At 44.3% G+C, this 22,511-nt stretch overlaps 1 protein-coding gene across 1 annotated transcript in view; it reads right to left on the reverse strand.

Moving 5' to 3' along the window:
* The window catches only part of LOC147700600 (ephrin type-B receptor 5-like), a 276,679-nt gene extending 274,588 nt beyond the window's left edge, over positions 1-2,091 (reverse strand). The window contains exon 1 of the mRNA XM_086929705.1: positions 1,930-2,091. Within this exon, the coding sequence (XP_086785831.1) occupies positions 1,930-2,080 (151 nt within the window). The 5' untranslated portion in view covers positions 2,081-2,091. The remainder of the gene's footprint in view (positions 1-1,929) is intronic.
* Positions 2,092-22,511: the final 20,420 nt, after the last annotated feature.

Here is a 22,511-nt window from a genome sequence, read left to right on the forward strand (position 1 = left end):
ATGAGCCTGGTGTTGGCACGAATGTCTCTAAGGTCACGTTTAGGATTATCCCTTTCAATAAAAACCTCTCAGGTAAGTGAGACAACCTGATGTTTTAAGGCCCAAAAAAGCTTCTGCATGTTAGAGAAATGCACTTTTTGAATTAAGAAGAGGCTTTATCATATGTTCACATGATGTTGGTTGCACAATTTACTTGGGTAACATTTTCATGTGTCGGGTCGTACATGGATACTAAGGGGCAGATTTACAAGCCCCTTGCACCTCTTTTACGCCGACTTTGTGCTGCGGGGTATTTACAACATGACGCATCAGGAACGCCTTCTGAAAGTAGCTGAGTGAAATCTACAAGATTTCACTCAGTCACTTTTAAGACCATGCTGAGTCAAAACCCTGCGCCTGCTTAAAGCAGGCGTAAAAATTGACGCAGCATGTTAGGGATAGGGCACCACCGAGCCTTGCTGTACCTGCGTCGCGCTTGCGATGCAACTCCAGCAATGCGCCACCTTTCCGATGGGGGATGCGACACGCATCTGCCCTTCTGTGCACCACGTTGCGCCGCAATGTAAATGCGGCGCACGGATGAGCAGATGCATTGCAACTCTTTGGGTACAACCCTGCTGATTAGCAGAGATGCACCGGAAGTAGAAAATCTGCCCCATGGAGTCAACAAGCCAGACCTTTGGCTTGGCTCCAGCTCCTCTGGCCTTGTTAATTTGAGTGCTCTCACACATGTAGTGTGTATGTGTTTTGTAGGTCAAACCACATTAAAGTGTGCAGTATTCTGGTTAGTGGTGCTGTATCAATCACACATCCACTAGATATCTGTAGGTACCCCCTCAAATGTTGCTTCTATGTCTGTGATAAAGGGGGGAGCAAATCAAAAGTTAAAGTAATGAAAACTCCCACACGACCTATCTTTCTTTGTATAGGTTCACTAAAGCTCTGTGGGGCTGTCCATTGTACAAATTGAACATGCCAACCTTGTACTCATGATAGTATTTGTCTTTTTATTGTATTTCTTACATTATTCTTATTTTTTTTCCCCTTCAATTTTCTAGTGTACAAAAAAGTAAAAAACCTGTTTAGAATTGTAATTGGCTCAGAGATGCAATTATTCTATCTAATAATACACATAACAAATACATTGATGGACTTTAACATTGCAAAGAATGTTACATATATAGAAACATGTAATATGTCCCCCAAACATTATCACACAACCATTCTAACCTCTCCTACCACCACACATTACCACTCTCTCATCACATACATCCACCACCCTGCCAAGATCCACATACACTGTGGAAATCACGGTAAAACAATTCGACAAATGCCTGCGAAAGTGTTGTAGGCTTGGGTATCACAACAGCCAGGTCAACACACCTTTCGGTGGAAATTTTCAAATTGCAACCACTTTCATCAGGACCACCCATAAAAGGTTTAAGAGTGAGTGGTTGGGGAATAACAAATGTCAAAGACAGCAAGTATGAGCTTCCACTCCTTGCAGCCAAGATTGAAGTGTAAGAGAATCTGATCCACTGTTCTCTCAATATGGAATCCAAGAAAAGATAGCCACCAACTTTTTAGAATCTTTTAATCTCTCCTTTTCTGTTTTCAAAGTTTTCTAAGAAGGATTAGTCGAATATATTACTTTGTTACCATGTTTATTTTTAGGAGGTCGACGTCGCAGATAAGTGTACGGGCCGCGTCCTGCACCGCGATCGTATTACAATGACGGGGGACACTCACACATCCAATCAGCGGAGGTCTGGGGCATTGGGTGCACGTCTATGTGTTTTTGTTTTGGTGATTTTGTCTTGCACAACAGATTGTGAAGCATGGTGAAGGAAACAAGTGCAACAACATGTTTACGGATACAGTCTCATAATGAGATTAATTGCTAACACATTATTAAAGCAGTAGTGTTACCTTCCAAAGAGGCGGCCAGGGGAAGAATGTGGAGAATGTAGAGGATGCTCATCATGTCACTCAGTCCTTGTGAAAAGGTGATGCACATAAACAAGCTCCAGCTATGGAAGGCTGCGCGCGCCGCATCTGGGGCGTCTCGTGGCTGCACCATCTGAACCACAGGGAGGCGGAGTGAAGGGCATCATCCCTCGGATCTGTAGAAGCAAAAACACATTATATCCAGGAGTGTGAAAAATACATGCCGTGTGGCCACCAGGACCATGCTCAAAGACTAACCAATAAAGATAACCCTTGCTAAGAAACAAACAAGCACTGACAAAGCCAATAGGTTGGGCGTATATCTGAAAGCACCTCTTACATGATTGGTGGGTTGTGTTTAGAACTGCAGATGATTGATTGGGTACATGTAAGAACGTGCAACACACTAAGCCTATGAACTCCTGGGGGAGGTAACTAGAGGCACGGGGCACTTGGAGCAAGCTGGCCTCCAACCTAGCATGAATATACAAAAAGAAGCTGCTCACAAGTTATAAGTGACCGAAACTGCATGTGACCAAAACTACATGTGGACGCTGGCATCTCACAAAAAATTAAGGACTGTCCTCACACACCACCAGGTGTCATGCTTCATCATCGGCAGTCCTCACTCTCTAAAAACTAGGTTTTACTGAGAGCGGGCCTTCACCTGGAGACCGGGAGGCACTTCTAAAGCTAAGTGGGGGCCCGTCAATTGTGAATAAAGTATTACGAATCAGTATAATTGCCAAATTTATATTTATTCAGAAAGTCAATTATATGATTTAAAAAATAACAGGAACAGTGAAATGAGGGGAGTTACTGCCCCATCACCATAGTGGCTAAATTTGTCGACATGTTTCTGCCTATATGGTCTAAAGGATCCGCGGCATTCATCAGGACCAACATTTAAAGTGGGATCCTTTCTCACCAAATTTACTCAGTATGAAGTTACCACTAGGTAGGCTGACATGTGCCACTCTACCAACAGAAGATTTTCATGAAACCCTATGGTGGTTTCCTACACGCCACATGGGAGGAGAGTGGAGGAGAGACCCCTTACATCAAGGTGCGCCTCTCGCTGTGATCCTGGGTGTGCTTGCTCTCCCTCCCTGACTCTGCACCTTGATGTAAGTTTGACTACAGGGGTCTCTCCTTGACTTGGTTTGGAATTGTGCAGTGATCTTCGAGAAATTAGTATTTACAGTGTGTTCTGGTGTGGGCATGATTAGATTTACTTTTAGAGATAGCTGGGCCTTGAATTCATAGATCCTCTGCAGATTTTTCTATTTCGTGGAGGGTTCACAAATCACAGCACAATGTTGGGAAAAGCTAAAAGGAGAAAGAACTAAAGGAAACATTATGAACTTACTCTGATCCACTGGCCCATGTGCGGGTTGCTAGAAAGGGATCCTTCCTTTTAATAAAACAACAAGGAAAGAAATCATAATAGGATTTGCAAATCCTACTCTGGATTCATGAATTCCGACAATTCCTGGGTTCACAGCTTCCAGAGAGGTTCCAAGATTGGTGAACCAAGCATCGCACAAATGGAAAAGTATTCAGTGCACTACTTTGATGCTTGGCATATGTCCATGTGTGGTTATTTGCCACATGCTGCAGGCTGGAAACAAAACCTGGTCACACTCGAGTCACTGCGGCTAACCCTCACTGTGCACATTTGAAGGCCTTGTGTGGGGGATAGTTACATGCTGTGAACTGGACACTGGGCCTGGCACCTCTGGCCAAACCCTGCAGCTCATGGCCAAAGTATGTGATCGGGGGTGGGGTACCTCTTGTGCAGGGTTCCATGCAGTGTCTGGTCAAAGACCAAGTGTTGCAGTCTGCCATGCACATCCAAAGACCCTGTTGTTTTGTCGGGATTGTGTGAGTGAGTGAGTGAGTGAGTGAGTGAGTGAGTGAGTGAGTCAGAGCATTTCTATGGCTTGGTATATTTCATAATGCATTTGCAGGCATTATAGCTCATGAGCAAATTGACAAAGATTTGTCCTAACAGTTAAACATGAGCTTCTTAAAAGGGACTAATTTGTTATGGTTTTTAGTTCCTGATTTACCATACGTTATGTTATGTTATGTTATGTTATGTTATGTTAATAACATTTATTAGGCGCAACAGCTGCCCCAGCGAAGGGGCGTCCTGGCGCCTGATCATGTGCACAACACAACAGATCAGAGCTGAGAAGTAGGGATATTAGATAGCAGAGATGAACAGGTGGGTTTTGATGGCCCGTCTGAAGAGAGTCAAGTTGTTGAGGGCGCGAATGTGTACAGGAAGGGAATTCCATAGATCAGCCGCCAGAACACGGAAAGAGCGTCCTCCCATCCTGCTAAGCCTGAACCTAGGCTTAATTGCCAGATGCTGAGCTTCGGATCTGAGGGACCGCGTGGGGACATACGAAGAGATAAGGCCCGTCAAGGCCGGGGGAGAAGAAAGCTTCAGAATCTTGAATGTCAGACAGAGAGCCTTAAATTTGATTCTCTGTCTGACCGGAAGCCAGTGTAGAGAGGCCAGGACAGGAGAGACAGAGCATCGTCTCGGAAGACCTACAATGGCCCGTGCAGCGGCGTTCTGCACCCTCTGAAGCCTAGTCGCCTCGGCCTGGTTGACTCCAAGGAGTAAGGCACTCCCGTAGTCTATCCGGGAGAGGATAGAGGCCTGAACCACCAGTTGTCGCGTGGGAGGGTCGAAAAATTTGAGGATTGGTCTAAGACCTCGCAGAATACCATAACAGGTGGCTGCTGTCTTCTATACTAAACCCTTCCGGTATTTGAATGTAAAACTAGGGGTGAAGTTTCCCAGAGTTTAACCCACTTTGCGCTCCTTCTGGAGTGAGGAGTTTTGGAAAAACTCCACAAACCGCTACATGGTGGAGATTTTCTTGTGCACAGCACGTCAACGTTAGGTTGGCGAGCACGTGAAAGAAAAATTGCATGCTAGGTTACGTCCTGGCGCGATTTCTCAACATGGATGATCGAGGCAGGTCGCTATCATTCACGTTGAGAAAGTTTCGCTCAAGTAGAAAATTTCCTAGAGTGACAGAAAGAAACAGTGCCCTCTGGCACGGTGTGTGGTGCCTTTTGTGCTGATTTTACAGTTTGGAATAATCTTCCTGAGCTAAAAATCAACGCAAGCAGCGTAGCATGCCTTATTTCCACCACTTATGGATCTCCATTGAATCTTGCAGTGTTTAATGTAACTCTGTGGAATTCTGCAGAGTAAAACGCAAAGAGTTCCACCCACTCCTATGTACTCCCTCTGAGTCAACAACCCTCACATTTGCTGGCCAATCTGAAATGAAGTTGGTTCAACAGTGTTTTATTAGTTAGCCCTCACTGTTGACCACATTCATAGTAAGTAATAGTTCACTAGGAACTCTGGGGCATGGACCTGAACTATGCAGTGAATCAAACATGGAGATTTAAGCAAAACTCTTTGACTGCCACCTAGTGAAGATAAGCTTTCATGCATGGCCTCTTCCTTAGCACAACAGTTAAATGCAGAGCTGCATGCCGCTGGTTAATGAATTTTCCCAGCAAAACTCTGCAAAGTGAATTGCAACAGTACGTTCTGGAGTTCACTAGAAAAAGAGTGACCACTGCTCATAATGTGTTATGATCTGGTGCATATGGCAGATAAACCTATTGACTAACCTTTGTACTGGACTTCTGAATTCATGGATTCCATACAAACCATCTAGGCAAGGGGTTAATTGAGCTAGTGTTGCTCTTCAGGCCTGTGGGTAGTGTATCCTGCTTGTTAGGCTTATGACAAAGTTAATGCTTACATTTGACTTTTTGAATAGAGACTGCAGGTTGTTCCTTTCACCACCGTTCCTTGATTACTAAATTAAAGGATGGTCAGCAGGGCGTGATGAGACACTGTTAGAGGGGACTACATGTCCTGCTATTTCACTTGTGGGGCACACACAAAAACTGCTATCTGATGGCTGATCCTATATGTTAGGATTCAGAAGCACTTTGCAATGTTAGAAGTTTTAGAAACAGATGTTCAAGGAGCTGAAAGGTTTAGATATGAAAAGACATGATATGTTTGAAGGGGTTTGACTTGTACTGTACTTTGTAGATTGCACGGAAATCTCAGAATGTCTTCTCAACTATGTATACTAGGATAAGTGAGGCATCTTTTACACATGCTTATGAGATAAACACTCATTCCTAGGCAGGGAGAGAAGGCACCGCCATCAAATATGATGTTACGGATGCCCCATGTGGTCAGGCCAGGGCCCCACGTGGGGCCAAATCAGTCTAACACAGTTTTGGGCAGTCATATCCTCACATGAAACCCATACTTTAGAGTATGTGGGGATGTGTGAGGGAAGAATAGCTGTAACAGCTTTGCAGGCACAAGAAAATAATTTGCAATGCCAGACAACCAGAATTTCAGGTCTGATGCACTTGGACTCCTAATGACAGACTGCTGGCCTTCAGCTGATCAAGGACTCCCCTTAGGCCTGGACCCACATGAACACCCTACATTCTGTAGCCAAAATACCATGGCTTGGTCCAGTGGGGACTCTGAAGCAACAGTGAATTTCATTGGCTTTCCCCAGAAGGGAAGCATAATAGGCTTTACTTCTTAAGACTTCCTTGTACAAAAGTCAGTGGATCAATCAAGAAAAGAAAAAGGGTCCAAACTAGAAACCTATTTAAGGCTATTCATAAATAATTAATTGTGAGCTGCGCCTTAGGTTATCCACATCTGATTTTGGTAAAGTGAGAGTTCAGTAAAGGTCTGTACAATTTGACCTCATGTCAGAGACGTCTTTCTGGCTCATTCCATCCTCTCTCTTGAGGATGAGGTAACTCTATCTGAGTCAATTTACAACTGTATTAACCCTGAAACATCCAAGCCTCTTATTGTCTTCGTTGAGGACAACAGGCAGGAGTTCCCTCGCTATCCACAATCTTTAGGATTAGAAAAACAGCAAAGACACAAATAGGGGCATTGTCAGAATGCTCAGGAATTCCTTCCACGTCCTGCCAGGTGGTAAAGTGCTGAGCAGGGCTGTTTGCACCTACTCAGTGCTGTCGCATAAAGTCTGCTGTAAGTGCAAATCAAATATCTATCTAGAAAAAGAATCACATACATTTCATGATTAGGGTTCCATCTAGACACTGACATAATTCATTATCTACAAGCAGTGGATGACTAAAGTGTGCACAAGTGTGGCCTCCAAACATTTATTTAAGATAGTCCATGTTTGATTCTTCATTTGGAAAGTAATCTCAAACCCACAATGGCTCTGGAAGTGTAGATGCAGCTGCCACTTCCAAACCACTCAGCTGTGGGTCTGTACACCCAGTGCCACCCTGCCTGTATGGTCCAGACGGAGACCATGATAAGCTATCGAGAAGCACATTGCACAAGATGCACAACATGAACAAGCATGGATGAGCCTCCACACTGTCAGTGAACTTACACTGCTCTGGTTATTACTATCTCACACCTCACAGGGATAGACAAGTTTCTTGCCAGATGCAAGTCCAGTCCCAGGCTAACAGGTGCTACACTGGAGTTGTAAGATCATCTATTTAAAATGTAAATATTGGGGTTGGGGCTTGACAAATAAGCCTAACTCCCTGGTGGAAGTCAGACACAACAATATCAAAAAGCCACATGCCTGATTGTTAACCATGGACAAAAGGAATGGCTTTGTTTTCAATCAATGGTTGCAAAATATTTACTCATCATGGCCATGTTTGGCTGATTGCCTGGTATGTAGACAAACCCTTATGCACCCTGAGTTCTGCCAAGTAAGAGTTTCCAAAGATGCCATCTGGGCTGTTGACAGCAGAAATAAGAGACACAAGGTTTCCATGTTTTTATTTTTCCACTCTGTTATTCTTCAGTTGTTGAAATGCATGCAATGCAGGTGTGTTACAAAGCCAAATACCATTTAGTATCAAATCAGTGGACTATGGTCTAAATATGTAAAGGTAAATGTGTAAGAACAAGGAGGCTCTTCCACAGATACCCATGATGGGATGGGTTGGGAGAGCATAAAATGCTGGGACTGCCTGGTACAACCACAACTCTGGTTGGTGCATATTTTGAGTTGTGTGGGGATGTCATACCATGCACTTTAAACACCTAAGAGGCACATTATGTGATTGAGAGCTTAAGAATCCCCACATAAAGATTAGATATTTGGGTGCAAAGAACAGCTGCTATGGTTTGGAGAAGAAGGCAATCTATTGGGAGAAGAAAGCAGAATATCCTGCTGCAATGGGCAAAATTTAGGGATACAACTGAAAGCAAGGTATGAAGTAAGCAAAGAGAAACAAGTGAATACATCTGAAGTGATGTGCCCTTCATTAGAACATCCTCATATATGATGTAGTAGGAAGTCACATCACAGGAAGCATCCCTTACTTCACTTGGGATTGAGATCCCTTGACTCTTCTATGCGCTGACTGCCACAATGGAAAGGGCCCTTTATAAGGTATGGCCTCCCCCACTTTCTGGAAATCATGGGGTTTATTTGCAAAGTTAAGAAGAAGCCCATGTTTGGTATTTTACTTCTGGGGTCGCTGCAACGAGCCCATGGTTCCTTGACATTGGCCACATCGGCATTCGGTTGCCATTGACTTCCAGCTGAAAAGTAATGCATGTCAAGTGTCAAGGTAAACTTTTAATGTGTGGGGTTTAAATGTTAAATCAACCAGCTGGGCAGAATGCAACGCATCCTCCACCCATCATACAATTCAAATTTGTGTCACCGGTTTAAGACCTGCAGTGCCCATGGAGACTCTTCTGACACAGGACAGCCATGCCAGAGAGTTAATCATTGGATCGCTTTCACCGAAGGCAGGTGGGTTCAGCCGGTGTCTCTCTAACTCTATAACTGACTAGTGAAAGTTGAACAAGTAGGGGAATCAGCTCTAGGAGCTGGGCTGGGATTGGATCACCCACTGTGCATCTCTATTCTCTCTAGTAGGGATTAAAGCATGACTCTCTCAAGCAAGCTTCACTGAATTTTAGCACATAGAAGAGGCAAGGTGTAATTTGGGGAGGTACAGGAGATGCTTTCTAGAGAGTCTCTGGAGGTATTATCCCTCCACCCCACCAAAAGAATTAGAATATCACTTCTTCAAGACCTTATTTCTTGCAAATAATGAAAGAAGCATTCAAGGCCATTAGACACACAGGGCCCGATTCACAGAACTAACTTAAGACAGAATCCTAAACTTACTACTTTTGGTATTCACAGAAGTTAGGATTTTGTCTTAAGTTTGTCATAAGACAGACTTAAGACAGACTTAAGTTAGGATTTTGTCTTAAGTCTGTCTTAAGTCTGTCTTAAGACAAATTTAAGACAAAATCCTAACTTCTGTGAATACCAAAAGTATCAAGTTTAGGATTTTGTCTTAAGTTAGTTCTGTGAATCGGGCCCACATTGACTTATGACTGTAGATAAATCAAATGGGACTCTACTCTACCTCTTCAGTGTTCATTCAACCAAGTTTACTACACAGCTCAGAATACGTCACAGAAATGCTAGTATTTTGTAACCCTGGGCGGTGAACTCCACTCCGCTGGCAGTTTGCGGTGTTTCCTGCAATCCAAGTGAAACTTTGCTTAGCGCAGCAGAACAGAGTTTTTTCCTTGCTCGCATTCACTAACATCAAGTTGGCGAGCGCAAACGAGGAAAATCCACCTCTCGGCAAGATTTTTCCTACTTCGCGTTCGCCAACATCAAGTTGGCGAGCTTGGAAAAAAACCTCCCGGCAAGGTTTCTCATTCCGAGTGCTCGCATATGCTCTTAACTGCTCGCTTTGAGAAACTGCACCGTCACATTGAAAAAGTTGCAGCTCGAGTAACAAATCTACTAGTGTGGCAGAAAAGGTAAGCTTGTGCTGTGCATGGTGCTGTTTGCATTGACTGTACAGTGCAGACAAGCTTGTGTAGCTTCGCGTAGTGCAACTCAGCGAACTCTGCCCAGGGTTAGTATTTTGCCAGTATTTGCCATACACGGACTTACCAAAGCACGACTTAAACAATGACAAGCAGGAAACAGAATAAAAAATTGAAAAGTCTGAGCCATCAAGAGATGCATTTAGGAAATAGGTAAATTTCAATGCCGAAGTCTCAAAACAATAATGGGAGTTAATTCCATAGTATTCATTATACATATTAAAGGCTGAAGTTCTGTCGATATGTTAGCAAAACTGTTTGGTAATTTTTGGGCAACGTGCACTGGACGAGGACAAGGCAAACCATGCTACTGATTCTTTCCATGCAAACGCCGGTGTCAACTAATTGGAATTCTCCTTGAGGCATAAAGTATGAAAGGGTTATTATCATCAAATCAGTGGAAGATCATTTTAATGATGTGGGTTAAGATGTCTTTCCTCTGGCCAGTAACAGGCCTGGGCCACATGACCCCAAACTAAATTGAGAATCTCAATCGATGTCTATGCCCCTCGAATTTAGTGTGGTCAACTACTTACCCAACTCTCTACTGGCCGGAGAAACTGAGGGGCATATTATCAAGGAACGGCGTTAGAATTATCGCTGCTTTAGCGGCAGGAAACTGCCGCTAAAGCGGCGATAATGGGCTTGATAATACGCCCTTGAGCATTCCAATAGAAGCCTATGTTCTAGGGTTAACATGGGTTTTTATTGGGATTCTCTACGGCATATTAATATCAAACCCACTATCTGCGTTTTAGCTGCAGTTTCCTGCCGCTAAAGCGGCAATCATTTTATAGCTGTTCCTTGATAATATGCCCCTGACATTGTAATTAGAGTCGGTCTCATACTGTAGTGCACCGTAATCAATGCATGCTCTGTAGTAAAACACATCCATGAATCTGTGATCTGCTGTTAGAAATGAAACTCGACCTTCTACTTATCATGTTGGACTAGAGATACTTCTGATTTTGAGATAGGCAGAGCTTGTCCAGAAGTCTACAGATCTGTGCACCTCCCCAGTCCCTCTCGAAGGGGTGGTGGGGTAACACTACGTGTTAAAGCCCACTTGAACCTTAACAAGCTAGCATTCAAAGAATTCACAGTCACAGAATTGTTACCTAGGATTTTCCCTATTGGCAACCAGCGTCCAGACACTGACAGGTCTCATCGGGTATTGTCCAGGGCCTCAGCTGCCAAATTTGATGACTGATTGTTACTGGTATTACTCCACTGCTCTTATCACTCCTTGAATCTCTATTACCAGCCGACTTTAAGATTGGGTGGACCTCTCTTCCAACCTCCAAGCAATGGACCCAATCAATTCTCTTGGTCCCGTAGAGCTTGGTCAATTTGTTACTGGCCACAAACATAAAGATGGCCATGCACTGAGTCAGTTTTTGGTTTTGCTGATTTAGTGACCATAGGAGGTATCTCCCCTCAAGCCTGGACAGATCAATTTTTAGCTCAATTTAGCATACTTCTGGCAGGCAAACATTTACAGTATGGGTCCATAAGAGGCAATTCTATTTCTACTCAGCCATGGACCAAATTGAACCCTGAAGCCCATGAAAAATGTTTAGCCAGTACAACCCCCTCCAACTCCCCCACCACCAGGCAAGCTTCAAAGAGATGCTCATCTGGCAGTCTCTAACCAACGGGTAAAGTCAGCCCTTGACACTGTATGTTCACCTAGTTTGACCATGTAATTGCCTATCAGCTGCATGCTATAATTAATGTCAATGTGAGAGCTGCCAAGAGAGACATGGTACAACTGTTGAGAAACACTGGCGAGCCATGATCCTAAAATTAGGAGCTCAGGACAGCTCCACCAAATTACAAAAAATCTAATTATGTCCACCAAGGCTGACTCCATTGTCAGAGAAATTCTTCAGGCCGTCAACCCTTGTGAAATAGTTTTTTCCACTGCTCGTTCACTGGCAAATCCACGCTGTATGTCACAATCTTTACTTCATATTCAGTTTATCATACTCATTGGCTTTATCCTTTGATGAGATGAGGAGAAATTCATTAATATTGTGAAAAGTTTGTAACAACCAGGAGCCACCTGTCTCCCTTCTTGCATTTTATCAGCTAACCTAGTTGATTTAACTGCTCCTTCATGTGACTTCAGTGAAGCTTCCCCTATGTGCTTGGATTTTGGCCAGGTTAACCCAGAGAGTTTTGTGAAATTGAACATGATTATTTCTTTTGTCTTGACCCTGTTCCTCCTAAAATGCAGCCACAACTAGTGCTTTTGCTAAAAGACCCTCTACTTTCAATGTGTAATTCATCCATTTCCACCAGATCGGCAACACACGAGTGGAAAAAGCTATTTTCATTCCTTTACTTTACAAACCTACATCCAGCCCTTTAGTTCTCAGCGACATTAGGCTAATATCTCTTCTTCCTTTTCAGGTGAAAATCCTTGAAAAATACATCAATAATCTGCTATTGGATTGCTCGGAGAACGCCCTGCTGCTGATCTTGCTCAGTCGCATGTTTTGTCTTTACATGACACATAATCTGCTTTCAGGTTGGCAATGGATGATCTTCCAATGGCGGCTTTGTTAACCTTGATTTATTAGGTCTTTTGGTTGCCTTCGCCATGGTCAGTCATGAGATGTTGCTATCCAGATTTGCAGAAATTGGTATTAGCCATTCTGCACAGAGATGGTGCTGATCCCATTTAGAAAGTCAAAGGCAAGTGATACATGTGCCACCATTTTGATCAGGTTCCAATGCCAGCAGTCAGGTAGTAGCACAGGGCTTATCCCTGAGCCCTACTCTATTTATTATCTACCTCTGACCGCTGGCCCAGATGATCCAAGCCAAGGGATCTCATTTATGAACTATGCACATGATACTCAGTTAATAATCTCAGTGGACCCTGGCCTCTTTTTAATCTCTTCACTCCAATATGAACAACATTACAACTTGGCTGACTCACAATTTCCTTAAATCTTTGACTACTCAGGTCAACACATTGCCATTTTCTTGCTTTGTCTTATTAAGAACCTTACACAAGATACAGCAATTACCTACCACAACATGTAGAGCCAGTAATCATCCAGGCAAAAATCTTGAGCAAACTAGATTATTGAAATTCACTATATTTAGGGGCCCCTGATTTGCTGCTTAATCGCCTTAATACAAACCATGGTGGCTCTCTTGTCTTTTTCTCTTACACCTCTGACCTCATCTTCTACTGCTTTGGGCAGGTTACACTGGCTTCCTGCGCCCAGAAGAGCTGTCTTTAAATCTCTCTGATTGGGTTGTACATTGGTTTGGCCTTATCTACCTCCAAAACAAATTGCTCCGTTATTACCCGGCATAACTGCTGTGCTCAGATGGCTCCAGTAATATTATTATTATTCTTATATCAAATTACAAGTTCACATGCATTGGTGGCAAGTCCTTCACAGTCCAGGCCTCTTGTCTTTGGAATACCTTGCCACCGTCCCTTCGATCTATGTCAGATCTACTGTGATTTTGTAACTCATTGATGATTTGGTTTTATACCCGCTAATAGTGTGAGGCGAGCTAGTCCAATCTCTGCATATTTATTAATAGCACTGGATGACTTTTTAGGTCAGAGTCATGCTTTACAGATAGTTAATATAACATATTTCTCCAGGCTGTCCTAGAAAGAAAATCACACGATGATGTAACATATTGGTCTACAAAAATATGTACCATTTGAACAGGGCATTTTAGCTGACCGACTGCATTAGGTGAATTGAGCGGTGTCCTCATAGAAGAGTCAGAAGATGATGTTTGCATTGTGAGTGGTGAACTCACAAGGCATGAACAGCAAGATATTGAATTGTAGACACTTGGGACAAAAAGCCAGTATTTTCTTGCATCTCTAAAAACCTATGTCTGTGCAAATGCTGACATTGTGAACAAAAAATCTGAAAAATCAGCCATGTTATTATCACAGCAATGTAAAACAAACGAAAATGCAAGTACAATTAGTGGATACCACTGTAGGTGGCTAAGCCTGCAGGAAATGTAAACTACAGACATTTCTATTAAAGATTGGGTTCAGAGTAGTGAAGCAGAGCATATGAAGCCGACTCAGAGGAGGAGGTGTTGCTAGTAACATCAGTCCATTAGAACAAAAAAAAACACTCTATAAATTGTTGTCCAGTCACTGCTCTTTAAAAAAAAAGGAAAATTATTTTATAATACCAACAGTACTAAATACTATGCCCTACATTACAAATGTATGCCTTCAGGTAGATCGAGGTGCCTTACTGGTCATCTTCCTGTCACATTACACCCCTAGTTGGTCTTGTACTTTATAATCTGGATACCCCCACCTACACCAGATGCAACATCACAATATAAGCAAGGACTATTTTAAATAAGGCAGGCCTATTGGCTTTCTCAGGGTGCCACAACTTCGTTGCTATTACCAATAAAGCATTCAAAATCAAAACCTGTGTCTCTAAGACTTTCTTTCATGTTAGTGAAACTGCCATTGCAGTCATAGGACCAACAAAGAACATGTGGAAAAGCACAAGGTCAAGGAGAGCTTGTATATAATAAAAACCTCTCCCAGGTGCAGGGATTCAATTCCCAGGAAGAGATAGAAAGTCTATAAGGAAACACTCCTGGGGGCTGCTGCACTCTTTGCAGCCCCCTACAACACTTGGACATTACGTGGTGCCCCTGCCATTCCTTGAAGTTGAAAGAAGTTGAAAGAAATGTATTGAGCGCTCGATGACCAAGCGGTTTCTTGGCGCTAAGGACAAATGAAAGGGAAGAACTACTCACTCAGCAAAGGCTTGGGAAAATAGCCAGGTTTTCAACAGTTTGCGGAACTCCATGTAATAAGCTGTGGTTCTAATAGTAAGCGGTAAGGAGTTGCAAAACGCAGGGGCCAGATAGGAAAAGCACAGACCGCCATGTTTCTTCCTTTTAAAGCGGGTGGCATGTAGTAGGTTTTTAGTGGAGGAGCGAAGATCACAGGTGGGAATTTAAGGCCTTAAAGGTTAGACAGCCAAGCTTAAACAAAGAGCGTTCAGTGAGGGGTAACCAGTTAAGGGATTTAAGAAGGGGAGTAGTGTGGTGGGATTTAGGAACCTTGAAGACTAGCCGTGCGGCTTGATTTTGAATGAGTTGAAGAAGGCGAAGCTCGTAGGCGGGTTTACCGACATACAGAGCATTCGCATAATCAAGATGCGAGATAACCATAGCTAGCAAGATCAATTTAAGCGCCTCAATAGAAAAAAACGAGATATCTTGCGTATAATACGCACATTAAGAAAACATGAAGACACCACCGCGCTGACTTGGGGATGCATTGAAAGATCACTGCTGATGTTGATGCCTAGACTTTTAACAATGTGGGAAGGGGAAGGGGGAGGCCAGAAAATAGAAGACCAGGGACTAGGGGTACCACCAGTAACCACCTTGGCGCACTAGGAAAAAATATGCACGTTTTGGCTACTTTGTGAGGCCTCATGCATGTTGTGTATATTTAATTAGCAGTTTACCACGGGAGGGGGATCTTTTCATCTGCGGCTTGGCTCTGTGTTCTTAAGTAAGTGTGCAATCTTACGCTGCGCCCCTTTTTTCATTTCTTGATGCCCCACCCTGGGTACTTACATACAACACAGGTTGTCCGGGGCTGCAAGGGTGTCCCATCGCCCCTGCATCCCCAGCTCTCTCCCCTCACTAATCAGGAGCCAGCATCTACTTGGTGCTCCCACTGGGTGGAAGCAGTATTTTCTCTCAGCTCCAGTTTGTAATAGGAGCAATGAAACCCCCCTGCACAAGAGCATGGCAGGTAGGGAGACCAGAGGCCAGCACACCTGCTACCCCCAGACATGGGCATGTGCGGCAGTCAACCCTTCTGGTATTATGTGCCTCGCTTCCGGAGGATGAGGTTCTTGGGTCCTAGATTACATGTGCTGGCCCCTGGGAAGTTGGGGCCCTTCAGTGTGTGACTATACTGAGGGAGAGCGGTCCACACATGGCACCTCCCAACAATAATAATTAAATACAGAAAAACCAACCCCTGGGCCCTGGCCCAACTGAGGGAGTTTCAAGCATCTTGCAGTAGCTGTAAGCGCTCATTTTATTTTCAAGGGGATAAGACTTCAAAGGACTGTTTCTCTTGCCCGTTTTTAAAACTAATTGGACTCATGTTGCTCCTGGTGGCCAATCCCAGCCACCAGTAAACAATTTTTCAGGCTTCCTAACTTCTAAAAGGGTTGTAGTTTTCAGGGCTCCCTGCACCAGTCCTGAACTCTGCTTGGCTTATTTTGCTCTTCTCTTGTTTGTAGGTGCAACTTATGCAGCAACCACCACGCCTGCCAGCAAAACACCCTCTATGCCAAACTTTTCTAGGGTCCAGAGCCCCCTAACTTCTTCTTGAAGAGCACCTGCATGCCAGTGGAGTTAATGGCCAGTGAACAGAGGGTCCTGAAGAACCATCCAGGGTTCGCCAGCAGATCCATTCCACCAACTGTTCCTGAGTGGGCATAAAGGGGTCAGCACCACTGGCCCTGGAGAGACCCACCCTTGTCCTTGGAGTCAGCTGGAGTCAAAGTCCCAAAGTTATTCATTCCTGGGCTTCAGATAGCTTCTCCTGCCAGCTGGGCATTTGTTCACCATTGTTGCTCCATGGTCCAAAGTCTTCTTATTGCCCTCTCTCTTGTGCACAACCTTTTAAGTGAGGGCAGAAATCTCTAAAAGCCAGGCCCCCTTGCCTATCCTAAGAGGCTGCATCAATACTCCACCCCTGTCCCCAACCTTCTGCACAGCATTCTGGTGCAATCCAAAATTTGATTTTAACTTGTCTGTGGAAAGACCTGCCCTGAGAGCCTCAGCTCAATGACTAGGTTCCACAGTTGCCTGATCCCTTCTCACCAAAACCTCAAAGGCAAGCCCCTACCATGTGACTCCATTCCTTCCTCCTTTGTTTCAGTGGGCCTGCAGTAGCCCAGCTCAGCTGCAGTGTGTCAATCTCATTACCAAATGTAGATGTCCTTCCCACTCATTTCTTTCCCAGGAACGGAGTCAAGCACTGTTAATTGCTCTATTATTCACCGCAGCACAGCGGCTCAGATGCCAGCATGGAACATTTCTCTGCGACAGGCTCTGGTTGAACTCCCTTTGATGTCCCCTCTCATATGGCTTGAAGAGAAAATTGGGATATATGTCTTCGATAAGCACCATTCCAGATAGCTGGTCGGCTAAAATGGCGTTGCCAACTTCTACTGGTGTATACCGTGACTTTGTTTTTTTAGTTTATGGATGTACCTTATCTGGGCTTCCTGCTTTTTTTCGTTACAGCGATTGGTACTATGGGCAGATTTGACAATGTTGGTTTCGCCTTACTGGTTGGGTGGTGCAGGGACAATTGCTATTATTTAGTTTGGTTAATTATCAGTTTGGACACAGTCATAAACCACATTGAAGTGTACTGTATGCAGTTTACATTCAAACTCCAACACCAGCATGGCCCAACTAGGTTGCATTAATGGTCCCTCAGATCTATCGTTAATGACATGGAACGTTAGGGGCCTTAATGATAACCGCAAGAAGCACCACATACTTCACTATTTGCTGCACCAAAGAGTAGACATAGCTTTTTTACAAGAGTCACACTTGTCCACATCTGATCCTGCTCACTTCGCTGCCAGCTGGGGCACCCACAGATATTTTGCAAACTTTAGTAGCTATTGGAGAGGCGCCACCATTTTCACCCACAAAAAGGTTCCCTATTGCATGCGCACGATTGTCAGTGACAACGAGGGTAGATACATCATTGTAGTGGGAACATTGATGGCACATGGGGTAGCAGTGGTCTGCGTATATGGCCTGAACACGGACTCCCCCGACTTCTTCCACTCCCTCCTCATCCAACTTCTGAAACTTGGCCCTCTGGCCTTTCTGATAGGTGGAGACTTAACATTGCTCCAGACCTGACCATTGATAGCACCTCAGTTGCCTCAGATCCCAAACCTCACACATGCGCTCACATCCTTATGAGCCATTAGAAGTAATGGGGTAACCAAGTAACCCTCAGAACCTGGGTAAGGAAACTAAACAACAACAATGGTTCTGTTGGGGATCACACTTAAATTGAAAGACGTATTGAATACACAAATAAAACAATATATACAATTAATGATATATGAAGAAACAAACACTGATCACAATAGTAATAAAGGTAAATCTAGTATTAACCTTGTAATGAATCAATTCACAATTCTTTGAGTAGCTGTCCAAAACAAACACAACATATGGACTGGTCTGGTTATACATTGGGTGAGTGAGTCGTGACTGGTGACAAAGTGGTGTAAATTATTGAACGAAGTGCCAAAATAATCATACATATAGACGAAACATTACATTATGAGTGTCCACTTTACAATACGATTGTCTCAAACTGATAAATTATTTCTTTGCTTCGTCGAGACTCTGTGTGGATGGATACATAAACAGTAAGTTGACTAAAAGAAGGTAGGACACCCTTATTAGAGGTGAGTATTTCTTCCTACAGGTCCTTCACCGTGACGGTGGAGAACGTCAGCCGACAAACTCCATGGTCATGTATTTCTTGTTTCTTTTTACGCAAGCTTCAACACCAGCCGGTGGGAAGATCGTGAGAAGCGGTGCCGCCATGGCAATCACAGGTATAGCAGCGAGGACGTCTCAATCCATCTGTGCGTTTCGATGACTGACTGACAACCATTGTTGTTGTTTAGTCACGTACTTATGAGAGCAGTTGTCTCTATTAGATATAGGACGCACGCTCAACCCAGCCCATACAGACTTTACTCATTACACAGGCTGTCACAACACCTGGACCAGGATTGACTTCTGGTTGATCTCCCCATATATTGCCAATTGGTGTCACTCAGTCCTGACTCTCCCTCTGACATATTCTGACCACTCCCCGTGTTGTTGCATCTCAAGATCCCCCCTGCCCTGAGGGATTCGAGAGGCTATGGAGCTTCCCTGGCAGTGCTCTAGAGGATGAATTGTTTCAGCATGAAATTCAGGAACCAATTGAGGACTATTTCCCATTATACACCGGCTCGGTTGATACAATGGCAGTTCTTTGGGAGGGATTCAAAGCATACATACGGGGCATGTGTATTGCTAAGCATGCTGGAGTACTCAGCGATTTGCGCACCACTTTGTCCCGATTTGAATGCGAGCTAACTAATTTAGATGTTTCATTGTGACAAACGCATGACCCAGACATTGAATTTAAGTGTGTGACCCTGCTAGCGGACTACAGAGACACTGCGGAAAGGGAGATCCTATTCATGGAGAAATACCTACAAGCTAGGCAGTACGGAGAAAGTGAGCGACCTCAGAGGGTTCTTGAACATATGCTCAGACCTCCATACAGCAAGGCATACGTTCCTTAGTTACAGTCTTCTACAAGCCAGTGGCTTACAGACACGGCGGAAATTTGGGATGAATTTCTATCCTATTTTAAAACTCTTTATGCCTCCAGAATAGGGAGTGATAACTCCAAGCAGGAATCTTATCTGTCTGAGGTGGCTACTTAGAGAAATATATGCAGGACTTCCTGGTGGAGCCCATCTCTGAACCTGACGTTATTACCGCCATTGATGCTCTTCGGTCATCGTCTGCCCCGGGTCTGGACGGGTTCATGGGCAACTTCTACAAGACATATAAGGACTTACTAGCGCAGCAACTCATCGAAGTCTACGCGGAGGCTCTGGAGAGACAAATACTTCCCCCCACCCTTCACGAAGCAGTCATAATTCTTCTTCCAAAGCCTGGCAAAAATCCACAACTCTGTGGTTCCTAAAGGCACCTATCATTATTAAATTTGGACTATAAAATTCTAGCCAAGATAGTCGCTGGACGGTTGTCCCAATTAATGAAATACATCATCTTGCATGCCCAAACCGGGTTGGTCCCCCACCGTTCCACATCGTTTAATTCAAGAATGCTTTTTTTCCACCCTAAAAAGAATAAATCCAGAAGTACCAGTGGCCCGAATACTGCTTGACACTGAAAAGACCTTCAATTCACTGGAATTGCCCTTTTTCCTGTCAATTATGCGCCGCATGGAATGCCTATGGGATTTGTGGCAAACCCAGTGCTGCTATATCGCTTCCCAATGACTCGACTTAGGTTAAACGGCACGCTGTCCAAACCCTTCATGTTGACACGGGGCATGCAACAAGGCTGCCCGCTGCCGCCTTTATTATTTATTCTTGCTATGGACCCCCTAGTTAGCCACTTCCAAGAAAAGCGCGTACACAGAGGCCTGCAATTTACCATGGGCCCCCTCCTAGTCTCCTTGTATGCAGATGATATTATTCTTAATATTCAGGACCCAAAGGTGAATCTGGACCCTCTCATACTTGAAATACTCCGTTTTGGAGGACATTCGGGCCTGAGCATTAATTGGCACAAGTCCGTGATTTTCCCTCTAACTCCCAGCACAAAGGTTTGGGAGCTCGAGTTCCCACTGGAATGGTGTGAAGAATCTGTCAAGTACCTGGGCATACACATTCATTTAGATGCGGAGCAGATCACCCGCCATTGACACCCTCGAGACCCAAATTGACAAGTGGCTGAGATTGTTCTGTCCATTGCTGGCAATTATTAAGATGGTTGTCCTCCCTAAGTTTTAATATCTCTTCAACAACATTCCGATACCCCTCCCGAATTGCTTCTTTTTGAAGCTCCATTCACGCCTAATAAGGCTGGTCTGGGGGGATAAACGGGACCGTGTCCGCTGGCAGGTCATGACTCTTCCCTATGAAAGGGGTGGATACGGGGTTCTCGATTTACTGTTGCATTATTTAGTCGCTCAGTGCAGCTACGCATATGCCGGGTATCACCCAGACGCCAGGATCCCTTTTCTACGTCCAGAGGCGGACCTTGTCCTACCTGAGCGATAAGCAGCTGTCTTCCCAAGGTCTCCCCCACAACCTGAACAATATCCCGACGGTCTCAACGACTAGTTGGGCTTGGGAAAAACTTTGGCGGGTCACCAACATGACCATCCTGTACTCCACCGCTTTACCACTCCCAAACGCCTGTTGGCTGCCGATTACAGGTGAAAGAGTGGTACAACGCATCTTAACTAAATTTGCCATTACAAAAACCAGTGACTTGTTCCCTGACGGGCACTCCTTTGAGATAGGTGATGACACGCGCTTCCCTAATGCTACCTTCATGGACAGGTTCGTGTTGAGGCAACTTCACTCTGCTATGCACGCCGCATTACCTGGCTTCCCCCTCGAACCAGAGTCCTTCACTCCCCTATCACTAGTCATCGAAAGCAACCGGGGTGTTCATCTTTTCTCCAAACTATATAAAGTTTGTGCAAACCTTGTCCCAATCAATGATGACAAGATTCGCAGGGACTGGGAGGGAGATCTGGGAAGCCCGATAATGGACGATCAGTGGGCAGCCTGCTGCGCAGCCACGAAAAATGGTTCCCTCAATAACAGACACAAGTTAATTCACTTAAAAGTTTTACACAAAATATACATTAACCCGGCCAGAGTCCACAAAATAGACCCCTCCAGGCCCCATAACTGCCATAAATGCAAAGCCCCCCATGCAGGCTTCACTCACATAGCATGGACCTGCCCTCATTTACAATTCCACTGGGAGGCGGTACACAAGACACTGGGAGAAACTTACCAACTGACCCGTTACCTGAGATTGCCCTTTTAGGATATGTGGTTAACTTTCCCAAAAAGGTACGTACGCTTTCTGCCCTGTGTCTACTGTTGGCCAAGAGAGAGGTGGCCATTCACTGGGGCAGTAAGACAGCACCTACAGTTCAGGGCTGGTTGAGCAGCTTGGCATTGTGTAACACTAGGAGTGAGGTGTATGCCACTACATTGCCATCTACATCACGACCCAGGGACTATGGGGCCGCGTAAAAACTTACTTCGCATCCCAGCAGCGAGACTCGGCCTCGCAGTTGACACAGGGCATGGTTCCCACTGGAGTTGGTAAGTGTACCTCTCTTGCGCACTCTACAAACCACATGGTATGAATACATGAGTGGCCTGCTGCATCATTTACCGAATGCCCAAAATTGATGCACTTTGTTTAGGATGTGAAGATTTCACAATACACTAATATGACGCATACCTCTGAGGGTATAATCAGTTAAACAATAAGTATTGTAAAGACAATGGGCTGTTTATTCTTCTGTTATGCATATTCGAACCGAACCAATATATATATTTACAGACCTTTACTTTGGCTAATGTAATTAACTGTGATTATCGGTGCATTCCTGTTAACTATGTGACAAACTGATAAATAAAGTTTTTTAAAAATGCTCTATTATTCAGGGAAGCCTCTGATCTTTCTATTGAGGAGCAGAGTAATTAACTTCCCCTATTATGGATATAAAAGCCTGGAATCTGACCAAGTGCCATGTGGAATTTTAGGAACTGTAAATTCACTCCTGAGGTGCTTCTTTATCCCCAGAGTGGTACTTCACTGGACCCTATAAGCGAAGCAAAACTTTTCTTTCGGACAGATTTTGCTTATAATGTGTAGCACAGTGGAATCACCACAAGCCTTCAGTGAGCACTACAGATCTTAAATATGAATGCCCAACCACATTATAAGA

The sequence above is a fragment of the Lissotriton vulgaris genome, chromosome 7 (genome assembly GCF_964263255.1).
Source record: "Lissotriton vulgaris chromosome 7, aLisVul1.2, whole genome shotgun sequence".
Taxonomy (NCBI): domain Eukaryota; kingdom Metazoa; phylum Chordata; class Amphibia; order Caudata; family Salamandridae; genus Lissotriton; species Lissotriton vulgaris.